General features: G+C 49.1%; 1 protein-coding gene across 2 annotated transcripts in view; it reads right to left on the reverse strand.

Moving 5' to 3' along the window:
- RFX4 (regulatory factor X4) overlaps positions 1 to 22,501 on the reverse strand; it is a gene marked incomplete at both ends in the record, with an annotated part of 157,596 nt that overhangs the window by 79,948 nt on the left and 55,147 nt on the right. For both annotated transcript variants that reach the window (XM_080810751.1, XM_080810750.1), the window contains one exon: positions 16,773 to 16,896. In XM_080810751.1, the coding sequence (XP_080666877.1) occupies positions 16,773 to 16,896 (124 nt within the window). The remainder of the gene's footprint in view (positions 1 to 16,772; positions 16,897 to 22,501) is intronic.

The raw sequence follows: 22,501 nt of genomic DNA on the forward strand, positions 1-22,501 counted from the left end.
AAGCAGATGTCCGTGAAGCTGCAGTACTGACCATTTCTAGATATGCCGATAGAGATCGCAGGGAAATACGGAAAGCAAGAAGATGGACAGAGGCTGCACTTGGTTAAACATGGGATTACGATTTGGGCTCAGCGTTTCCCACCTAGCCACTACAATAAAGTTCCAAGAGCCCCAGTCCCCACAAGATAAACACGGATGAGTTGCTTTGGAAAAAGCAGAGATTTTTCTGCATTTTAGTCTGGGAGATTCCCCCCATATAGCAGGCACAACAGGAAGATACCATGTTTAATGCTCTAATACTAGCAGACATTCGGAAAAGAATGTCAGGTGCTGTCCAAGGTGTGGCAAGACTGAAGTTCTCACAGATTGCTGGTGACACAGTTTAGGGGTACGACCCCTCACAATATACGTACATATATTCACAAAATATACATACATACCTTTCGGTCTATGAAGTCCAAGGAACTAATCTGAAGTAACAAAAAGCTATGTGCAGGACCACTGGTAAGGGAGAGGAACTGGAAACAGTGTAAGTGTCTGATGGCAGGGACCTGGTTAAATGATCATATGTGCACTCAACGGGCCACGATGCAGGCATTAAAAATGGTGGTAATAGGGGCAACTGGGTGGTGCGGTCGGTTAAGCGTCCCAGTCCCACTCTTGGTTTTGTCTCAGGTCCTGATCTCAGGGTTGTGAGATCAAGCCCCAGGTCAGGCTCCAGGCTGACTGGGGAATCTGCTTGAGATCCTCTCTTCCTCTCCCTCTGCCCTTCCTCCAATATCCCCCTCTCAAATAAATCTTTTAAAAAAATGAGAGTAACAAATACTATGTCACAGCACAGGAAGTCTATGTATGACATAATGCTAAATGAAATAGCAAACCTCAGACTACACTGATGCTATGCTTATAATTTATTTTACAAATATAGGAATGGAAACGGAAGGAGAAAAAGTAAAAACGGCTATTTGTCAGGTTAGTAGGATTGTGATGAGAACAAAAAGACTTTTCTTTAACATTTTGTACAAGGTCGACTTTTTCTGTAAATAAAAAAAGGATTCTCTTATTGGAAATATTCCTAATTGACAAAAGAAGGTCAAGATGACCTTGAAAGAAGCACCAGAAATCTTCCATAATGTTCTGGTGGCTCTTTTACTTTTCTTTAAAAAAAAAAAAAATCATTGCCTATTCCCTGAAAATAGATAATAAAAAAGCAGCATTTTGTTGTTGCCGCTGTGGTTCCTAAGCCTGATCATACATGACTGAAGAGAATGGGCAAATTTCTGAAGCTTCCTACATACTTAGCCAAACGGCGTCCTACATGATGTCCTGGCCCCAGGCTAAGGTGCCAGGGCCACAGACTCTGGTCTAGAGATCTTCCAGAGAGCCCCCCGGAAACAAGGACAGATTTCTGGAGCTGTTTGTTCTACCTCTGAGAGGCCATAAAACATAGAGTGTGTTTGAAATTCTCCACGCTGTGGTCTTGGGGAATTATCGAGCTGTGGAATGGGGCCTCTGAATCCATGGATCCATGAACCCTACGATTTCCTTGCTGGCCTATGGGTTTTACTTGCTCCTTTTGAACACTGTATGGATCAGTACGTGCCATTTTACCAACTCTGTGGCCAGCACCAGCCTCCGCTGAGTCACCCAAGACAGAAGCAGGAGAGACTACACCCTTCCCGACACCACCCCATGTCCTACCGATTCTGACAAAGACACCCACTGAACCTGGCCACTTCTCCCTGTCCCCCAGCCATTGCCCTCGCCCGCCGCGACCCCTCACCTGGACCCACAGTCTCCGCCACACCAGAGGAACTCCTCTCTTTCTTTGAGCCTGTCCCAGTCCCCCTGTGACCTTCCCACATGACCTCAGATGCTCCTGTCTCAAATTTCCCTGGCGAACGGTGAAGCTGTCGGTATGGTGGTTAAGCACACACGTTTTGGGGTCAAGTCCTGGTTCAGGCACTCTGCTAACCACTTTATGTGTATTATCTCAGTTAATCATTATAGCGGTCCAGGTTCCACTGCTACACCCTCGTACAGATGAGGGAACAGAGGCTTGGAGAGGCTAAGTAGCCCGCACAGAGCCACACAGCTCACAAGACGTGGACCCAGGATTCGAAGGCACCCAGTCTGACTCAACATTACCATGACAATACTATTGCCTCTGAATGAATGAAAGGGTCCTAGGGCCCCCTCATCCCCTCTTTTAACAGCAAACTTCTTTTCCCTTTTATGTCATATTCCTGCATTTACACATCAAATGAGGAATGAAATGATTTCTTGTTCCGGTTGGCTCTTCGATGAAGATCCAATTTGCCTCACTGTGACACTCTTGGCAGCGTTCTGGTGGCCTCTGCTATGAACAGCCACTGAGGGCCCAGGCCCCAATCCCCCAGGGAAAGGGAGAAACAGCTGAGAGGACGGTGACAGCCGCCGGCAGGTGATATCCACAGGTGTCTCCTTTAGATTCAATCCACCCACCTCCAGTAAAGTGAAATCTGGCGATTAAACACTTCTTCTGCTTAATAGAAATAGTAAGCAAAAGTCATTCTGCTTGGACGATTCAGAGTCCCCTGCTGGACTGACCAAGAGAACAATCCAGATCATTACCTGTCTCCTTAGAGGCCTCTCTGACAATTCTCCACGCCAGCGGCCTGAGCGGAGCCTCCTTCTGGAGCTCAGACGCACTGTGCAACGCCTCGCTCTGCTGCCAATTTTGCTCTCACAATGTCCTTGCGTGACCCCATGCTCCATCCAAATCAGACTACTTGGCGCCCGCCAGTTCTCCGAGTGCTCCTGCACCCTGGGCACCACGCTCCCGCCTCTCCCCCCCGCAGCAGTCCCCGGGCACCCAGCATGTACCCGGCTCCTCCAGGCCCCTTTCCTGATTCTCCGGCCAGATAAGCGCTCTCCCTTCTCCAAACCAGGACTGCACCTGCCACTTCCAATCTGTGCCCAACTTCCCTCCTTCCTTCATCTTGAACACACCCAGACTCTGCTGACATCCTCCCGCTACCACCAATCCCAAGGCCACGATCTCGTGCCTGGTTTGTGAACATGGTCTCTTCATTGCACCTGCATCCAATCATGGCACCGTGACCACTTCTCCGTGAACCCCCTAGATGAAGTCCAGACCCACCCGTCCTGCTAGACTAGCTCTGCCTTCATTCTAGCTCACCTCTCCCCTCTTCCTCTCTCCGTCCCCAAGGCCATATGCAACTTCTTTCAAGTTTCGTGAATACACTGCGCTCTCTCCTACTCTAGCTTTCCCTGCAAGCTGTTCTCATCTTCTGGAACCCTCTCCCCATGCCCTCATGTCTGCCTCATGTCTACTCACCTTTGAAATATTAGCTTATACCTTTCCAAAAATCTTCCCTGGGCCACTGGTTGAGTTTAAAGGACTGTAGTTACATGGTCCATAGGACCCACTTATCCAGCTTTTAATACTTTTAATCCTCCTCTCAGCCCCACCAAGTCCTTGGGTAGGCCCACGGGACTCTACAGGAACGGGACCTGTAGCCTTGTCTCCTCGGCTCTGCCCTATGTTTGACAAGTTGCAGCCTCAACAACTACAACTGGTTGCCTGCCGGCACGTAGTTAGGATTCACTCAACAACAAACATTTACTGAGCTCCTCCTACACGCCAGACATTTGGCCAGGCTGAGGGACACCACACTGAGATGAACAGAAACAGCCTTTGTTTAGGAAGCCTACATCTAGTGGGAGAAGACCAAAAATAAATACATTAAAAAGTCAATATATCTTATATCAGGTGAGTGCTACGGAGAGAAACAAAAGGAGCAGGGGGAGGGGAAGAGGGAATGAGGGGGTGGGGGTTATTTTTTAGGGTGATAAGGGCTAAGTACTAATATGGCATTTGAGGGGTGATCTGAAAGAAGTGAGGGAATGAACCTCATGGATCTCTAGGGGACGGAGGGTGCAAGCCCAGAGAACAGGCAGTGCAAAGACCCTGAGGTAGGAGCTTGTCTGACGCACGTCAGGAAGAGCGAGGAGGCCAGTGTGGCCGGAGCACAGCAGGTGCTCAGGAGAGCAGAAGATGAGGTCGGGAGGCCAGGAGGGGCGATGCAGCACAGTTCACACGGGGCCTTGTAGGCCTTTGTGAGCACTTCTGCTTTTACCCTTAATGAGATGGGGAGACGTCAGAGGGCTCCAAGCAAGACAAAGGGAAACAAGGCTGACTTAGCTTTCCAAAGGATGGCTCTGGCTGCTGGGTGGAGAAGGGACCATAGGGGCCAAGGGTGGAAGCAGAGAGGCCATTAAAAGGCCGCTGTGTAGTCCCCGGAGGAGACATGACAGCTCAGCACATTAACTCATCGATTTCAGTAAATGAAAGAATAAGTGAGTATCTCTGTTGGGCTGGCCACGGACATTGTTTCCGATGTTCTGTTGACATAAATCACGCTATGAGCGGTACCTTTTGCAGAATGATTTTTATTTTTATTGCTAGCATTTTGGAGGTTCTCCCCTTATTATAGTTTCTTAAGTGTGGAGCTGCTTGATTAAAGGGGAGAAACATTTCAAGGTTCGTAAAAGATACCATCAAGTTGCTTTCCGTGAAGGGTAGAAGGCGATTATCTGTGCTAAATTGAGGAGCCAAAAGAGATCTTCCATTTGACATCCGGTCTCTTGTCTGTAAAATGGGGATAAAACACTTGCTCAGCTAACCTCGCAGGCTTACAGCAAGGCTCTGCCTTAACGGGCTCTCCTGGCAGCACAAGGGGGGCAGTGACCCGCTGAGGGGCAGGGGGCTGGAGAGAAGAGGCCACGTGTGGTAACACCCCCCTCTCTGTCTCCACTATCCTCTACTGCATTCTCTCCACTGACGGAGTTACCCTTTGATGGGTTTCTAGAGGAGCCTCATTCAACTTTTTTTTTTCAGGCTTTTGTGGTATATCCTGGTCTCCCAAGCAATATATTTGTGCTGCTGGAATATTTAGTTCCCTTTGGGAAAATACTTCTTATCTAGAAGTACGGGAAGGCCCAGCCCTCTCCTCCTCCTCCAAAAGAGGGAAAAGTAATTTCAAACAGAGAACTAAGAGGAAGGGCGGGGTGCCGAGTTGGGGGTGGGGGATGGGGGGAGGCACGGCTGGACCGCAGCCCCTTCTGCCCAAATGGAGGTCAAGACTTTTCCCACTCTGAGCACAGAAAGGGCTGTTACAGAGTGCACCTCCTCCTCCCAGCCACAACAAAAACCTGTGAGAATGGGGTTTGCTGCTTTTTTTTTTTTTTTTTTTTTTTTTAGTGTTTCTTATGGGCAGCAAATTACAAATTATTCTCCTCTCTTTTCACCAGATAATCAGCTGGTCCCAGAACCTGAAAGCCCCGCACAGTTTGGTTTGAGTCTCAAAATGCAGAGTCGATTCAGCACCACTAAGGCTGTTCAGCTTTTAATTTCTGGAGCAAGACTCAGCAAACAGTCAAACACTTTTGTGGAACTGTGAAAGCTGAGTTTCGCCGTTTGATAAATGAGCAGACGGCAGGCAGCCCCTCTTTCTCTTTTTGTATGGATTCAATGAAGCCTGCCTAAAGAACGCCACATGCTGTTCTAGCTACTGATCTAACATTCCGCAACATCCCAGCCTTCCAAATTCCCTTTAATTACTCGGGAATCCCACCCTTCTCCCTTTCAGCCCAGGCAGCCGGGCTGGGGCAGGGGGCTCTGTGGGGCTCAGGGTGGGAGGCACAGCAGCTCTGCCCATCTCCCCTCCCTGGAGCTGCCGGGATTCTTCTCGGTGCTGGTGGTGGTGGCGGCCAGGTTATCCACCTCCCTCGTCCACGCTTCTCTCCAGCCACCAATACACTGCTCTAGGTCGGAGGAAACTCCGCATGGGGGCTACCCTGACCTCATTTTGAGGGTGCAGTTTTGAAATAAATGTGGGTTTTAGGCACATGTTTCTGAAATGGCATATTCAAATCACTGGCCTCTTTAAGATGGGGGAAGGGAAAGGGGAGCCACCACCCACTGAGTGTCAGCAAGGACCAGGTACCAGATGGGGTATTTTACACACAACATTGATTCTATCCTAAAAATGACACTGGAGGGACGTATGAAGATCCCCGTTTCACAGATGAGGTACTGGGATCTATGGCCATTCAAGGCCACTCAGATTCACAGACTCTGCCAGTGGGAGAAACGGGGTCCCAGTTCCACTGTCTCTCCTGTTCCTCAGTATGGCCGGCACCCATGGGAGCCAGCAAGGGGTGTGAGACCCCTGATGTCCTCTCTAGATGCTGCCTCAAGGGACACCTTTAGAGCCACTCCATCTCGTTAGTCTTACAGACAGGCTTTGACTTTGACCTCAAACCATATGATCTTGATCCAGCTTAGTCTCCAAACTTAGTCATCAGGGATGGCTCTGAAAAAAGGCTTTGGTTGTTTCCAAAAATTCAATCCACCCTCAGTAGGCAAAGATCTGCCACCAACAAGAACTGGTCCAAAAGGAGTTCCAAGGTAATGGGATAAGTGCAGATCCTCCCACACTTTGAAGGAGACAAACATCTATGTCTAGAAAGAGTCAAATGTGCTTAAAATAAGAGCTGTGGGTCTTAGTTCAGAGGTTACTTGGGTGTGGGAAGAGAAGAGGGACGACTCAAATAGCAAGAAATGAGAAATCCAGTACCGTGACGAGTTGTTTTGTAACTGTATACTGCAAAAGTCTTGTGCCTTCTCTTAAAACACACAATTTCGTGAACACAAGAAAGAAATGATTAGAGATCCCGACTGGCTAAAGGAATTAATACCGTCAGAACTTTAAGTCTGAAAGTGAGATATGGACTCACTGTCAATGTTGACAAGAGACCTCACCCCTTTAACAGAAAAGAAAACAAAAATTAAGTCTGGTGCTACCAATAAGGATTTTTAAACAGCCTACCTCAATGCTTTCATTTTGAAATGGGTGTTTGCCAGAGTGGTTACACGATGCTGTATAACCCTCGCCATTCAATGGTTTTTTGGTCACACCTGCTGGGCACTAGGTACTGGGGTGGGAGTGGTCAAATGGGAGTAGGATGCTGCAGGTTCATGGGCAATTCCCCCAAGAGCAATTTCAAACATTCTCAAGAAATTCCTATCTAGTGCAATGAGACGGAAATGGAATTTCAAATCACGCATATGGATGGATGCGGGACCCTGTGGACACCCCCAGGGCCAGGAGGGTAATAGCTACTGTGTTGCCCCTTGAGAACTACCGTGGATGACAATTCCGAGAAGTCCCAGATTCCGTAGGTGAGCCCAGCATCGTCCCGAGGCTGCCTGGGTGACGTGTCACGTGTGAGAGTATAAGAAGAGCCAGTCATCACACGCCGACTTACTTGGAATGAGGTGAGTTACATAAGCGGCAGGTTAAGTCAAACCTGGAATAACTCTGAGGACGATAACAAGAGCGGGTGAGGGTGGCAACGGCAGCATGTGTGCGAGGCAGGACATTTTTAGAACAATTGTTCTCAAGATTGCTCAGGAGGAAGAGTCGAAACATCGATGCTAGTGGTGATATATTAAAAACATGTAGGAAAGTCATGAGAGGTTGCCATGGTAAACTGAAATCATGATTTCAGCTCCCGTGGTGTAAGTGTTTGTATTTACCAGGCACTGAGCCGAGGAAGCCCCTCTGACAGCCATCACGTCAACAGCTCTCCACGTGGTCGCTGTCACTGTCCCATTCTGTGGATGGGGAAACGGAGGCCCGGAGTGATTCAGAAACTGTCTGAGCTCACACGGCGGGGAAATGGTGGAGACGGGATTCGAGCCCCCACAACCTGACTTCTGAGCTCTCACACGGCACGACAGGAGAGACACCTGAAATAACAAACTATGGGACCTGGGGTGACATCAGACCTCCTGACACAGACGCTCCACAGCAGGCACTAAAAGTAGAGAAAAACATACACGAGAATTTTAAGTTGAAGGAAACTTTATCGATGTACCAAAGGGTTTCCTTTGAAAACTGGAAAGAGACCATTCCTGAAGGATCCTAATGTCCCAAGAGCACCTTTATCTTGGTCAGTGGCCCCGCACGGGGGCGCGCATGACCCCAGGCCAGGGCAGGCTGTCAGCACTCTTGAGGAGAGATAGCAGGCCCACAAAGTCAGAGGAACCTTTGGTTCCCTCTCCGTTCAAGGTATATGCAGCTGCCCCAAGCACGGGTCCCCAGAACACGCTGGGCGATTCTTGACTTTGCTCAAGCATGGCCAGCCGTGAGGGAGGAGCCAAATATGCAAGGAAAAGCCATCCACAGCCCAAACTGCCAATGACCTTAAGTCCTCACGGGGAAAAGGCAGGCTATAAATGAACCCAATTCATACATCCGGCACCCCTTCTTCAGTCTCCCTACTGCTTCCTGGTGTCCCCCACCCCACAGCCCCAGCCCTGCCAAGACACGTGTGACCTCAGCAGAACCACTCAGTCCCTCTCTCCATCACCTCAGCTAGAAAAGGAAGGTGGTTGGGTCCCACCAACCAATCTCCAAGGCCCTTGAATAGCTTGAACTCTTTCCATTTGAGGTCTTAGTAACCCATACGTATTAATGAATTATCCGGCTCTGTTCTAGCTGCATTTCCTCAAGGAAAGGAACTGAGGATTCTGGGACATCAACAAGTCCTCAGGGGACATGCAGTTTTGAGGTGACCTGGCCTTTCCACGTATCCAAATTACACTGTGTCACAGCTGTCACAGCTGTCCACGAATCTGCCTCTCGCTGACATGTTGGACGGTGCTGACCGTAAATCACGTTACCCCGCCCCAGCCTTAAGAGATCGCATTATGCTGCCTCTGTTCCTTCCCATGGGCTCCTAATCTGAGGGTGTTTGGTACATGTTTTCAGGATCCTGGGTTCCATTTCATAGTGGATACACAGGGGCCATGTAGGGAAAAGGGGTCAACAGGTTCCCCCTCGTAGCTGGGAGACGAGTAAGTCCCGGAGAAGCCAGGGTCAGCACGGTGGCTACTGCTGACTTGCTGGACATTTGAAAGGTGCTAAGACAGTGGACCTTATAGTCCTTATCACCAAAAAAGTTCTCATCACAATAAAAAGTCATTAACTACGGTAGTGAGAGATGTTACCTAAGCTTGTGTGGTGAATATTTCACAATATACACATCTATCAGATCATTATGTTGTACACCTTTAATAAGTTTTATGTCCATTATATCTCAATTTTTTAAAAACAGAATACAATGGATTTTTAAAGTGTCGTTATGTGGCTAAAATGTCTCATTGTTTCCCCCTTTTTCTTTATTAACCAAACTCTAATTTTTTATTCCAGGGGGCAACGTTCTACAGTCTCCTGTTCCCCTGACAACCAAGGGCGGCAGGCAAGATAGAGGGCTCTGGCAAAGCTCCTCAAGACCACTGATTTGGCTGGAGTTTTTGAACTTTCTCTTCTTCCCCCCACACTCTCCCACTTGTTGCCTGGAATACAGCGTTTGCCACTTCGGATCATGAGGTAATACAAAGTTGGAAGCCATCTGCTACAAAGGCCAGAGCACAGAAAGATCGAAGGTACCCAGGTCCGACACTCTTCTAGAACTGGGATGGCAGCACTGGGTGATCATCTCTTAGACTTATTCTACGTGAAGAAAAGTAAAATCACTCATTTATTTATGTCACTTTGGGGATGGAGAAGGGCATTTTTTTAAAGCCACATTGCCAACACAGTTCCTAACCGTTCCACCTTCTGATTTCCACCCAGGATTTACTTCACGGAGAAGGTTCCAGTGGCCTGGAGTCAGCCATGTCAACTTTCAAAGTGAACAAACCAACCAGCGTCTAGCTCACAGGGCTGTGTGAGGAGGACACGAGATACTGCCATTACGGTTTCTAGCTGCAAAGTATTTCCAGCTCATGTGGTAGAGACCGTTGTATGTTTTGGACTAACTTTCCCACGTGACAGATGGAGAGACGGAGGTGCAGAGAGCAAGGGTGATAACCTTCAAATTTAGGACTCCACACCTGGCATTACTGGAAACTCCTGGCCTACAGCACACGGTAGAACCTCAACCAAGGTTTGTTAAAGAAGACGTGTTTTTGCCCCTCAACTTCTCACCAACGCAGGTAATAGATGCTTGGAAAGCAATCCACGGGTAAGCCAGAGACGTACTCCGGCTCAGAGATCTGAGACCCATTTTTGTTTCTGAAAAAGCTTAGCTTGCTGCTAGGCAGGGATGCTCCATTTTTGTGAAGGTAGACTTTTTGCTAAGAGTTTCCAAAAGACCAATGGAGCCGCAGAAAAAAGAAGTATTTGGTGACATTAAAACACCCTCTTCAGCTCCTGTGGCTCTCACAGGGCTGCAGTGGGGAGAGGATGACTGTGGGTGTCGGGGGTCCTCCCAGATTGACCCTGCTCTCGGGCTGCCGCCCCTGCCCCACCTCGAGGAGACAGCAGTCTCCTCTCTGCGCCCCTCCACTCATGGGCATTCCAGCTCAGGGGCACACCTGCCACTGTGCTCTGTGGTTTCCTGTAGGGATTGTCCCTTCTGCAGCCTGCACCCCTCGAGGACAGACTACCTTCTTCACTCCAGTTCCCACCTGCCCATACAGGGCTGACACCACAGCAGGATGAGGTCAATGAATATCTAATAACTGGGTGAACCCAAGTGTTGAGGGGGAAGCAGCATGAGGAATACTGGCGACAGGGTTCACAGTGCCTAGAACCCTCCAGTGGGGCAGGACTTGGGGGGGCCTTTCTCAACTGCAATGACCAGCACACTTGCCCTTGAGAGACAGAGAGGCGGAAACTTCACTCCCAAATTCCATCATCTAAGAGGTTGCCAGGTGGCTCCTGATGACCACACCGAAGTCCAAAGTCCCACCGTTTTTTTGTCCGCATAGACCCACCTCCCGCCTCCAGACATACATACCCTACTCCCCCAAGATAAATGCTCTGGGTAATGACATAAGTTTAAGTGCCTGGACTCTTGGAGCCAGACTTCCCAGGTTCCCATCCACTTACTGGCTATGTAGCCTTGGACAATTTACCTTCCTGGGACTCAGTTTACCCATCTCTATAATGGGGGGAGGTCATAGCAGTTCCTACCTCAAATAGTAGTTTGGAGAATGCTGATTTATGTAAAATGCTTACAGCAGTACCAGGTCATATGTGTTTGTGATTTTTATTCATTTTATAAAAAGTCTGTGAGTGCTGCATTCATAATTAGACATAGCTAAATACTTCTAACATCTGTTAAAGAGTTACCCATTTTTCTTTAAGATTTACTTATTTATTTGAGAGGGAAGGAGAGTGTAGGCAAGTGGGGGAAGGGGCAGAGGGAGAGAATCTTCAAGCAGACTCCCTGCTGAGTATAGAGCCTGACATGGGGCTCCATTTCATGACCCATGATATCATGATCTGAGCCAAAACCAAGAGTCAGATGCTTAGCCAACTGAGCCACCCAGTGGCCCCAAGAATGATATATTAATAGGCTCTGGCAACTTAGCTGGGTATGATGTCACGTGTAGGTCAACTGACCCCTATGATCTTGTGTTTGTTTCAATGTACAGTTCCATTGTAAAATTTATTTTACTGCTTTTTCTGGAAAACTAGGGTTACCATTTTGGAAGTCTTTTTTCTCAAGCTGACAAGCCTGCAGACTCCAGCAGCAGGAGGAAAAGTTCAGGGAAAAGCGAAGGTCAGATCACGCTCTCTTCTTCCCCACTGCAGGTCCCCAGGCCACACATGGTCAAGGCTGAGCTGGAGGTCAGGGAGGCATTTTCAAGCGGATTTGAGGCTGCAGGTTTGTACTGGACTGGACTAAAAGAGTCTGAATGTCTAAAAGAGTCAGAATTATTAAAAAGAGGCTTGCTCTTATAATCAATAACCAAAAAACTCTTAAACCTGCCATGAAACCATCAGGGGTCAAAGGAGGAGGCCTGGCCAGAACATGGTAGAACAAAGCAAAGTCACCTTCTGTGTGCACACTGCTGAGTTCGGCCTGTCCCATACACTAGCTACATTTGCGGGGGCTCATCTGGGCGTCTCTGAGAGTCGGGGTATAACAGTCGGTATGCAGTGAGCTAGTCAAAACCCTCCGACACAACTCAGTGGAGGAACAAGAGCGGCCTGGGGATGGGTGGTAGAAGGGAGGTCAGCTGCAGAGCCCATCCCTTTAGCCCGTGTGGATGGAGATACATGGGGTCCCCCAAACCCATGAGCCCAGCAGAGGTTACTAGCAGGAGGAGACCTCGCAGGGCACCAGCTGGTCAAAATGACTCCCGTTGACTTTCCTCCTCCCACCCTTCTCCAACATCCCTCTGCCCCAGCTCTGGAGAAGTTGGAGGAGACCGGGAGGGCCCACCATGCCCCTCTTCCACAGATCCTGCGCCTCACTCAGGAAGGGAGAGACTCTGACTTCCGTGTCAGACGGAGGGTTTTTTTGTTTGTTTGGTTTTGGTTTTGTCTTTTAAAAGATTTTATTTACCTATTTGACAGAGAGAGAGAGCGCACAAGCAGGGAGAACAGCAGGCAGAGGGGAAGCGGGTTCCCTGCTGGGCAGAGAGGCCAACTCGGGGCTCCATCCCAGGACCCCAGGATCATGACCTGAGCTGAAGGCAGATGCTTAACCAACCGAGCCCCCCAGGCGCCCACAGATGGAGGTTTTAAAGTGGACTGAATGGGACTTTTTCATAGCTGAGAGGGAGTTTTAATTATCCAACCAAGACCAAAATGATGATTAGATGCTACGGGGTTTCTCTGTGATGTCATTAGAGGACAGAGTGGGAAGGCTAAAGAGAGGACGCTGAAGGTGGTCCTTCAGAGTACAGGAAAACACAACCAGTTTCCACTGGTACCTGAACAAGCTCATCCCTGCTCAGCAAATGGGCTAACGGAAAATGGATACCATGTCTGCTTCATATGGGTCAAACAAATTCACAAGTGTCAAATGATTCCAGTGTCCTTGGCCATAACATAAGTCACTCAATCTTCAATAAATATCTGAAGATCTATTATGCGCCAGGGGCTATTCTGGGAGCTGGGGATTCACAGTGAACAAAAAGGTCTTCGTGGAGCTTCCATTCGAGAGAAGGAGGCAAATAAAAAACAAGCAACTAACATATACGTACACATATGTATTTTTTTAGTTATGTCATATATGTGATAGTTATACAGTTATATACAGTCTATAACTACTATATAACTAGATATATAGTTATATGCAGTCTGTATTATCTGTAGGATGTAGTGGTAGAATACTAGGCAATGACATGTAGATAACTACCCATGCGACATGTGATACATTAGTTGTATCGTACAGGTAACAGTTGGACAATGGTAAGTGCTATTAAGAAAAGAAAACCATGGGGAGCCTGGGTGGCTCAGTGGGTTAAAGCCTCTGCCTTCAGCTCAGGTCATGATCCCATGTTGGGCTCTCTACTCAGCGGGGAGCCTGCTTCCCTTTCTCTCTCTGCCTGCCTCTCTGCCTACTTGTGATCTCTCTCTATCTGTCAAATAAATAAATAAAATCTTTAAAAAAAAGAGAGAGAGAGAGAGAGAGAGAGAAAAGAAAAGCATGGTGGGAAACAGAAGAGGCCGGATGGAGTGAGGCGATAGCGGCGCCTTCTTCTGTTGGTAGAACACGCCACAATTTTAAAAATGTTCTCATAGGCGCTGTGTCATTTTATCCCTACCATAATTTGGGGAGAGATTACTCCCATCTAGAGGTAAGGAAATGGGAGCTCAGAAAATTTCAGTGACTCCAAGCTGGGTCACCTTTCGTGGTGGCCAACAGAAAAGCAGGCACAAGGCCAGCTCGGCTCGAAGCTTCAGCATTCTCTGCGACACCTAAATTAATTCTGGGACCCAAAGTCAATATGGTATTACTGGAAGCCAGGGCTTATGGAGTGTGGCCGCAGTGCTGGAAAGAGGATCTCTTTCAGATCATACTTGTGGCAAAACAGTTGCTGTGCTCTACTCACTTTATCAAGGACAGTATCCCAGCCAGGCGACATGGGGGGAGAGCCTCGAGGCCGACGTCTGTTTCACCTCAGCCCACTTGCAAGCTGGGGACGTGGGGGTGGGATGGGGGGAAGCTGCCACCAGTGACATTTTTCTCTAAACGCAAAGCCGAAGTATTGAACCGTGTCTACTCAGAGTGAAAAGTTCATAGATGAATCGAAAGTTTGGATGGATCTGTTCAAAGCAAGGCTGCCCATGATTACAATCCCAGGCTTCACAGAACAACTGTTCCCTTTCTCTCGGGGTTGGGGAAGGCAGCTGCAGCTGGGAGCCCTCAGGAAGGGCGAGCGTGGCTGGGGCTCCAGCTCGAGAAGCTTCGTGCGGAAACCCTCAGCGGGCCCCTTCTGTCCTCTGTGGCTGGAAGGACAGCCCTAGTTCCCGGTACATTTGAAATCAATGTCTAGGTACCTGCAAAGAGCTCTTTCATTTGTGTTTTTAATACCACTGGACCATGTCCTTGCTTTTGGAATGAAGATAAGATGGAGATTGGCTGCCTTTTTAGTGACGATTTTGGAAGCAGCTGACATTATAATTCTTAGAGAGAAAAAGTTATTATTTGGAAAAAGATTCTGAAAAGCCATCTGATGCATAGAGGTCAGCAGGAACACGAATCAGAGAACAGGGGCGATTTGGTGGAGGTGGTCCCAAGGAGGAAGGTGGGAAGGTGAGCAGTGGGAGGTGGTGGAGGGGGAGAGAGGAGGTAGCCGAGCAGAGAGGGCTGAGACCACTTGTGGGGAACAGGCAAGGGGAGGCCCCAGAGCCTCCGGTGTGGTGGGGAGTCTTGAGCTGGGGATACCTGTTCCACAGGACCCTGTTTGGGATTTAAGTCCCTCCTGCAGACTTCCGTCCCCTGGGATCACAGGTGTTTTCTGCGGGCTGTCTGGTGCAAAGCCCAGAGGACTCTGAGTTTCATCCCTGGCTCACAGTGGTTCAGAACAGGGCTGTCCAGTAATACCTTGTGTGATGATGAAGTGCTCTATTTGCACTGCCCAGTAGGACAGTCTCCAGTTACCTGTGGCCCGTGAGCATGTGGAACAGGGCTAGTGCGCCTGAAGGACAGAATTTTTTCTTCTGCTTATGTTAAACAACCATAGTGGCTACTGTCCTGAACAGCACAGGTAGAGAGAGGTGCTCTGGGCAGAAGGAAGAGTCCCAGGTCAGGAGGACTCAGAGAAGTTAAGGGATAAGTCCAGGACAGTTAGCATTCTGGATCTTTCGGTTCACCCAACCTCTCCCTCCACTGGAGGCCTTATCTGAACTCTCCACTGGGGCCGCTGCAAGGGAGTGTGGATGCGAGCGAATGTCCCCGGACCCCAGATGAGTGACAAAGCTCCAGTCCCCCCTGCATTCCTGGTATGCCCTTCCTTCTCGCACCCACTGAGGCACTCACCAACTTCCTCCCTCGACTGTGAGGCTCTCCACCAGTGGAACCCACACTCAATTCCCTTCTGGTTCTCTGCAGAACACAGTGCCTGCCACGAAGCCCATCTCGACCCACACCAAAGGAACGAAGAAATGAGTGAAAGAAACGGCAAAGCTGGTTTCCCCATTCACCTTTTTAAACAATTATTTGCACGTGGAATGCATCACAAAACCATAGCCCCCCACCCCCCCCCCCCCCAGTCACCACGGAGCATCCTCCCATTCCCTCAGTGGAGCTAATTCTCAGCCACATGGCTTTGAACTCTCCGGCAGAGGGGCAGGGGGGCGGTTGCTGGCTCAGGCCTGACGCTGCTCTCTTTCCCCTAACCCAGCTGATGACTGATGAAAGGTCACCTCTTCCTGCCACTTCAGTCCTTGTTATGGGCGCACTCGGAAACCCGGTGAGGAATCCTGGTGCAAAACACACCTGCCTTTTTGTGAGCAAATGCAGCAAAACTTATACATGGGGAAAAGAAGCTAATAAAAAAAGGAAGAGTTTGGATGTACTGACTCAAATTAAATTAGGTATTTTAGAGGTATAAAAACCTATATGTATATATTTTTAAGATTTTACTTATTTGTTTGTTTACTTAGAGTAGGGGGAGAGGCACAGAGGGAGGGAGACAGAGGATCTTAAGCAGACTGCACTGAGCACAGAGCCCGACTCATGGCTCGATCTCACGACCCTGAGATCACGATCTAAGTCAAAATCAAGAGTCCGATGTTTAACCAATTGAGCCACCCAGGTGCCCCCAAACCTGTATTTCTATCTATCAAACAGACTAAAGATTAGTCTTAGAAGAGTGTTGCAGCAGCGTTCCTTAGCCTGTTAAAATGAATGACCAGCGACAAGGAGTTTTTGTGGACATAGACTGAAGTGTGGAATGTATTTTTATCAGGAGATGGACAGACAGCAGCCAGGCCTGCAGTCATGTTACAGATAGCACCGCCCCCCATAGAGGATTTTCAGACAGCCAGGCTAATGATGTGAGGCCATTTTCCGGCTTCCCCAGTGCTTTCCCAGTACAAAGCCAAGCAGCCTGCCCACCCTAGCCTCACTGACACACATGCAACACGCTGGGGAGTTTAACATTAGCCTCTCAGAGGAAAGAGGCCAGTTCCTGCAAATTAAGTACTGAGGAAATTCAAGTTAGGTGTTCGCTTTTTCACTTGAGGACCTGTCCAAATCATTTGGAGTTTTCAATACTTTGCAATTAGTTCGTTTGGTATTCGGCTTGGTATCAGCTCGTTAAGATGTGTTTACTTGCGGCAAAGTTACCATTTGGTAACTTAAAAACAAAAGCAATGAAGATGTTAGCAATGCTTAAGAATGGTGCATAAGAAGACGGGAAGAGGAGGAGGGCTGGGGGGCCGACTCACCTTCCCGAAGCTGGCCGCGTTGACAGGCTGGGTGTCGTTCCTCTCGCAGAAGTCCAGGTAATGCACGTACAGGGCACTTCGCGGAATGCAGACCCCCTCCGCGATCTCGTAGTTCTCCTCCAGCCTGTGGACAAACGCCCAGTGAGCAAACCTCAGGCAAGAGGGCATGCGCCTTCTAGTCCTGACCAGGAGAGAACTCTTCCTCCAAATGGGGAAATCAAGGCCCAGGAGGACCAAGCAACCTGCCCGAGGTCAGGCATGGAGTTGGTAAGTTAGCGGGATCAGACTCGTGGTCTTTGTGGGTATGACTTTGGGTCGCTTTTGGCTCAAATTCCCAGTCCCTCTCTTCTGTGCTGTCACTGGTCTGGCCCCATTCTGGGTGGGGCAGGTTCCAAAATATTCCAAAAATACACAGGAGCTTACAGGCACCCCATTCAGCCGAGCTTCGAACCACACACTCCCTTGTGCAGCCTTTTCTGATAGGGGTCCCAGGGTTGGAGCAGAGCAGTGCAGTGGGATGGCCTGAGAACACAAATACCAAAGGAAAAGCCAGACAGCTGGACAGCCAGGGACCCACTGACTGAAGGGAGGTTTTTATGGCCACAGTGGAGGCTGAACCCGTTGGTCTCTTTGGGATCATTATGATTCCATGTCCATCACCTTCTCAATGAGTGCAGTTTAACGGCCCAGGGTGAGGGCTTCCTACGGGGGCTCAGACCCTAGTGTAGTCACCTGCTGGCTTGATGACCTTGAGCAAGTTATGTAACCTTAGACCTCAGTTTCCTTTTGGAGATGCTGGCTGTGATCGCCTTTGATCACATAACAATCAGATGTGACGTGAGACCTGAGCCAGCACCATGAGAATCGTGATCAACACTTTGATGTCGAACCTCATCCTCCTCCCCTTTTCCTCTCCGTAAAACCTCTCTGGGTACCTACACGTCCAGAATCCGTGCTAGATCTTGGGCACATAAAAGTAAACAGGTAGAGTTTGTCATTTTCCCCCTTGGAAGATTGAACACTTCTTCTGATAGAACTCTGGGGTACGTGACAACTGGGGGACTTCTCTTTGGGCTTGCCGAATCCACAGCCTGGGGCACACACTGCTCAATTAACTCAACAAGAGAAAATATTTCTCTTTCGATCACAGATTGGATTTTAGGAAACAACCCAAAGTCACTTGGAACCAAGTTGGAGGGATAAAGGGGTTGGAAGGACGCTCTCACCCCAAACAGTCAGGGGAGGGGAAGGACCAAAAATAAGGCGTGACCCTAAAGCAGCGAAACAAATATCCTCAAATGGCTTCTAGCTTCTCCGGGGGCACTTGCCAAAGAAAGGGTCCAGCACTGTCGTAACTAAGAAGTGCAACGAGGACGCGGCCTCCCGAGGTGCCCACTTGAAAAGACAGCACTCGCTTGGCTCGTTCCTACATGTGGTTGAAAGAAAATCAATTCAGTCATTTCATATTCAGACCCTACGGAGGAGTTCAACCCAGGCATGCTCAGATGAATGAAGAATCCTGGTGCTGAATGGTCTCACCATCTCACCCACTCCCCTCTCTTCTGGGAAGGGGGATGCTGAGTAACTCCCGACCGTTTTTAGAAGCGTTCCAGGAAACAGTTTGTGCAATCCTTTCTGTGTGACCTAATTCCTGGAGACTGGCACAGTGTCTGAGTCACTCCTGCATCCCTGAAGGCCAGCATAGCCCTTGGCACACAGCAGGTGCTCCATAAGTGTTTGATGGTTAGATCGCTGCCGTCATGCATTCATTCCACAAATACTTACTCATCTCCTAGCTCCTGCCAAGTGCTAGGATGGGGGTGCTGTGGGGAGCAAGACCATCCTTGTTTGCATACAAGGAGCAGATTACTGGTGGGCAGATGGATAAAGACACAAGTGTAATCGTTAATTCAACAAGTGTTTATTGAGCGCCAGGTGGTGTTTTAAGACATTGAAGAGATAGCAGTGAACAAAACAAAGGCCCTGTCCCGAAAGGGCTTACATTCTAGTACACGTGTCCCCAACATCGTAAATCAGAACTCTAAATGTGATTCCCTGTGGGAAAAGGCTTCCACACAGAGATGACATTTCTTAGGACTGTCCTAAGCTTTAGGTCAGCTACGAATGGGAATCAGCCTTCTAGCTTAGCCTGGACCCCTGCATGCCATTCGCAGCATTGTTTCTCACTAAAAGTGAGCTCAGAGGTCCAGATAACCAGCTTATGCACAAACCTGTGTGGGCCCTCTGAATCCAACAGTTTTCACAAATAGGGGTCTCACAGACATGCTTTGTTTGACCTGGAAACAGTGTTGGCCCAAGAATCTAACTTCCCTTTGAAAAGGCTGAGATCTGGCAACACTGAGCCCATATTCCTGTATGACCAGTAACAGGCCAGAGGTATGTGTGCCCTCGAGTCGGGCAGAGGCCCCACTCCTCTCTCCTTTTCTGACACCTAATCGATTTTCTGTTCCATGTCTGGCTCCTGGAGGCTCTTAGGTTGACACGAGGCATGACCTAGGCCCTAGCTCACTTCGCAGCCTATCTGCAGAGGGTAACGCACAGAGATAGGAATCCTTAAGCACAACGGGAGCCGTGGATGGTGGGAAGATGCTGTAAAGGTTCGTGGATGGACTGGGATTGAACCTTGTGACAAGGATGGTTAGCATCTCTTGCTCTCTTCAAAGGATGCCAGGCACTGGGTATCTGGTGTCTCTTTCCATCCTCACAAAAACCATTTGAAGTAGGTATTACACCCATGCTTTAGACGGCAAAACTGAGGCTCAGGGAGTGGAACTCATGTTCCCGTGGTCAAGCAGCTGGTCAGTGGGACAGTCTTACTCTGTGGGACAGCATCCTTGCTCTGGTGGATGGAGGGGTTCCAGGTGAGGAAAACAGGGAGGATGAGGACACACCGACATGCACTTTGGATGATGAAGACAACGGTATGAGCAGAGAACGGGCTTGCAGAGGAACCTCTGAAAACACAAAACCATGGGGGAGGGGGTATGGAGAATCCTTTGGTGCCCACAAGAGAATACGGCCTGGCACAGGAGTCTGGCAGCCCTTGGAGTTTAAGAGTTACAATAAAAGTGTTATTTTTGGGGGGTGGTGAAGCAGAACTCAGAGAACTGAAAAAATAAAGACTCAGAGGAGGGAAGAGCAGAGTATTTCTGGGATGCTGCAGAAGTCATCACTGTGTCATCAGTAACAATAGCCACTAAAATTAATTTAAGGCTTAATATGATCTGTTAGGCTGCAACGGGTTGACTGTAAGAGAATATAACAATCAAAACAAAAACACCCAAGTCTCATAGGTTCCATCTCAGACTACTGAGAGTCCTACTAAGCAACTTCCTTTGCAAGCTTTGATTTCAACTCTCTGGACTATGGGGGAACATTTTCCAGTCCAACACACACACACACACACACACACACACACACACACACAACTTGGGCGGCTGCAACTTTGTGCAGGACAAGCTGTGGGGAGGAGAAAAGTATCCCTTTTTGCTCAACCTCGCTAACAATTTCCTAAAATTAATTTTGGCTGGAAAAATCCATGGGTACATTCAACGTGCATGCATTTCAATCCATTCAGAGATCGTCTTATGAAAGGCATATGATCCTTTAAAATGACAGGGGCCAGTTACATTTTCTTTAGCATATTGTGGCCTGATCAGATTCATTCTTTGGAAAGGTCACGGTGGCGCCGTGATGGTGGGAGGCCACGGCTGATTAGTGAGGCCTGACACATACATGGTGGCTGACTAGTAGTATCTGTTGAATGAATGAATGAACAAATGAGACCAGTAGGAGCTACTTCAAGAGACCAGGCAAGAAGTGATAGAGCGTGGAGTGGAGTGAAGGAGTGGCCGTTGGGGCAGAGACAGCATTTAGGCTGTGGTTGTCAGATGTGAGGTGGATGGGAGGAACCAAGGCATGCTCTGGCTTTTGGGGGCCAACTGCATGGCTGGGGGCCCCGTTCCTCATGACTAAAGACTGCAAGGGAGTTACGGAGGGCGGGGGTGATGTGGTATGAAAGAGCACAGGCTCCCAGGTAAATTCCTGACTCCCCTTCCCATTAGCTATTTTATTTAGGCTCCTCCCCCCCCATGCCTCGGTTTCTACTGGACGTTCCTATGGCTTGTTTGCTCACTCAGTAAGGCCAACGGGTCAGCATTAAGATGGAAGACCGAGGTTAAAATGTATCCCATTAAATAAACCCATAGCAGCAACGAACTATTTGAATCCATATGGGTCCAAGTCACAGTTCACACAGGCTGAGTTAATTAAGCAGTTACCTGCCAGAGGCCAGAGCCTTCTAAAGAAGAACGTTTCCACGCATGTTTTATTCCTCAAGGTATCCAGGTGGCTTATGACTATGAAGCATTTTAATAAGCTCTGCGACTGAATAGATGTAACTGGCATTCAGGGCGACTTCGACGCTTGATGAGTTTCCACAGAACGAGCGTCATGATACCTTTCCCCAAACCTCCTTACGAAATCCAGAGGTCCGCGTGTGTACTCAAGTTGCTAATTGGAATGTCCGCTTCGCTGACCAAGGCACCGCAGAAAGAAAGGCAGTTAATTATTTCTCTTCATATCTGATGAAATCTCCCCTTCCCTCCTCACTTGTGGAGGACATCATTAGTCTGACATGGTGAACAATACTCCATTATACCTGGATATTTTTAATGATCACCAAAAAATTCCCGTCTTCCATTTTCTGATCTTCTATTTAATAACGCGATCATATTTGAATCAAGCCCATCCTATTATGCGGAGATAATGAACTCCGTCCAGGAGCCAGCAGGAGTCATTATCTGCAGTACACAGTTTGAGGAAGACCTCCTCACGAGGTTTGGGGGCGCGGGGCGCGGGAGGAGGCTGTGTCCGCGCTCGCAGTGAATGTCTCAGCACCAGCACAACGGGCCCTGCTGCTCGCCTGTGCAACCTGTTCTCTTCTACGTACACATGAGCGTTCGGTTCAGAGTCTCCTCTCCCCAGGTCCTTGCAGACATGTCTGTAACAGAACCCTCCTCTTCCATTTTCCCAGAAGATCAGACAGCAGGGTTTTTTAAAAACTTTGCTGGACATAGTAACTTACTACTGAGGCTTTCAGAGTCGTCCGAGACTTAATAATCTGTGAAAACACACTTGCTAAGCGATCGGAGGCCAGATGGTGATCCAAACCCAGCCGTGGCTTCCCTCTGCCCCTGTGAAGTCCTAATTCCCTCCCTTGGCATCTAAGACCCCCACATGGGACCCCTGACTACTTCAGGCTTCTCCCAACCCACTGCTCTGCACATACACTTGGTTCCAGCCAACGGGTCCCCCCCGCCCCCGCCAACCTCCACGTTCCATGGTGCTCCCCCGGTGAGAGGTGACCCGCTCTGCTGTGCCTCGCCCAGCTCGGATTCCTCTCTTGGGACGCTGTGTTTGATTCCCACCCAGCCCCTCTGAGGATAGCCTCTTCACCGGTTCTCCCTCCTCGCTGGATTCCCGTATTCGCGCGCTCGGTAACATGCAGGGTGCTGCGATGGGCATCTCCCGGCACCCAGCACCGTGTGTGGAGCACAGCGTGTGGACAGGAGGCCCAGCCTCTGCCCCTACAGCTCTCCCCGCCTGCTGGGCCTCTCCACGGCTCTTGGATCCTTCTGCGGCTCCTGCCGCCTTCGCTGAGAAGCAGCACTGGGTTCGGAGACGGCACTCGCTGGGTTTAAATCCTG

This window comes from Martes martes, assembly GCF_963455335.1.
Source record: "Martes martes genome assembly, chromosome: 8".
NCBI classification, from domain to species: Eukaryota; Metazoa; Chordata; class Mammalia; order Carnivora; family Mustelidae; genus Martes; species Martes martes.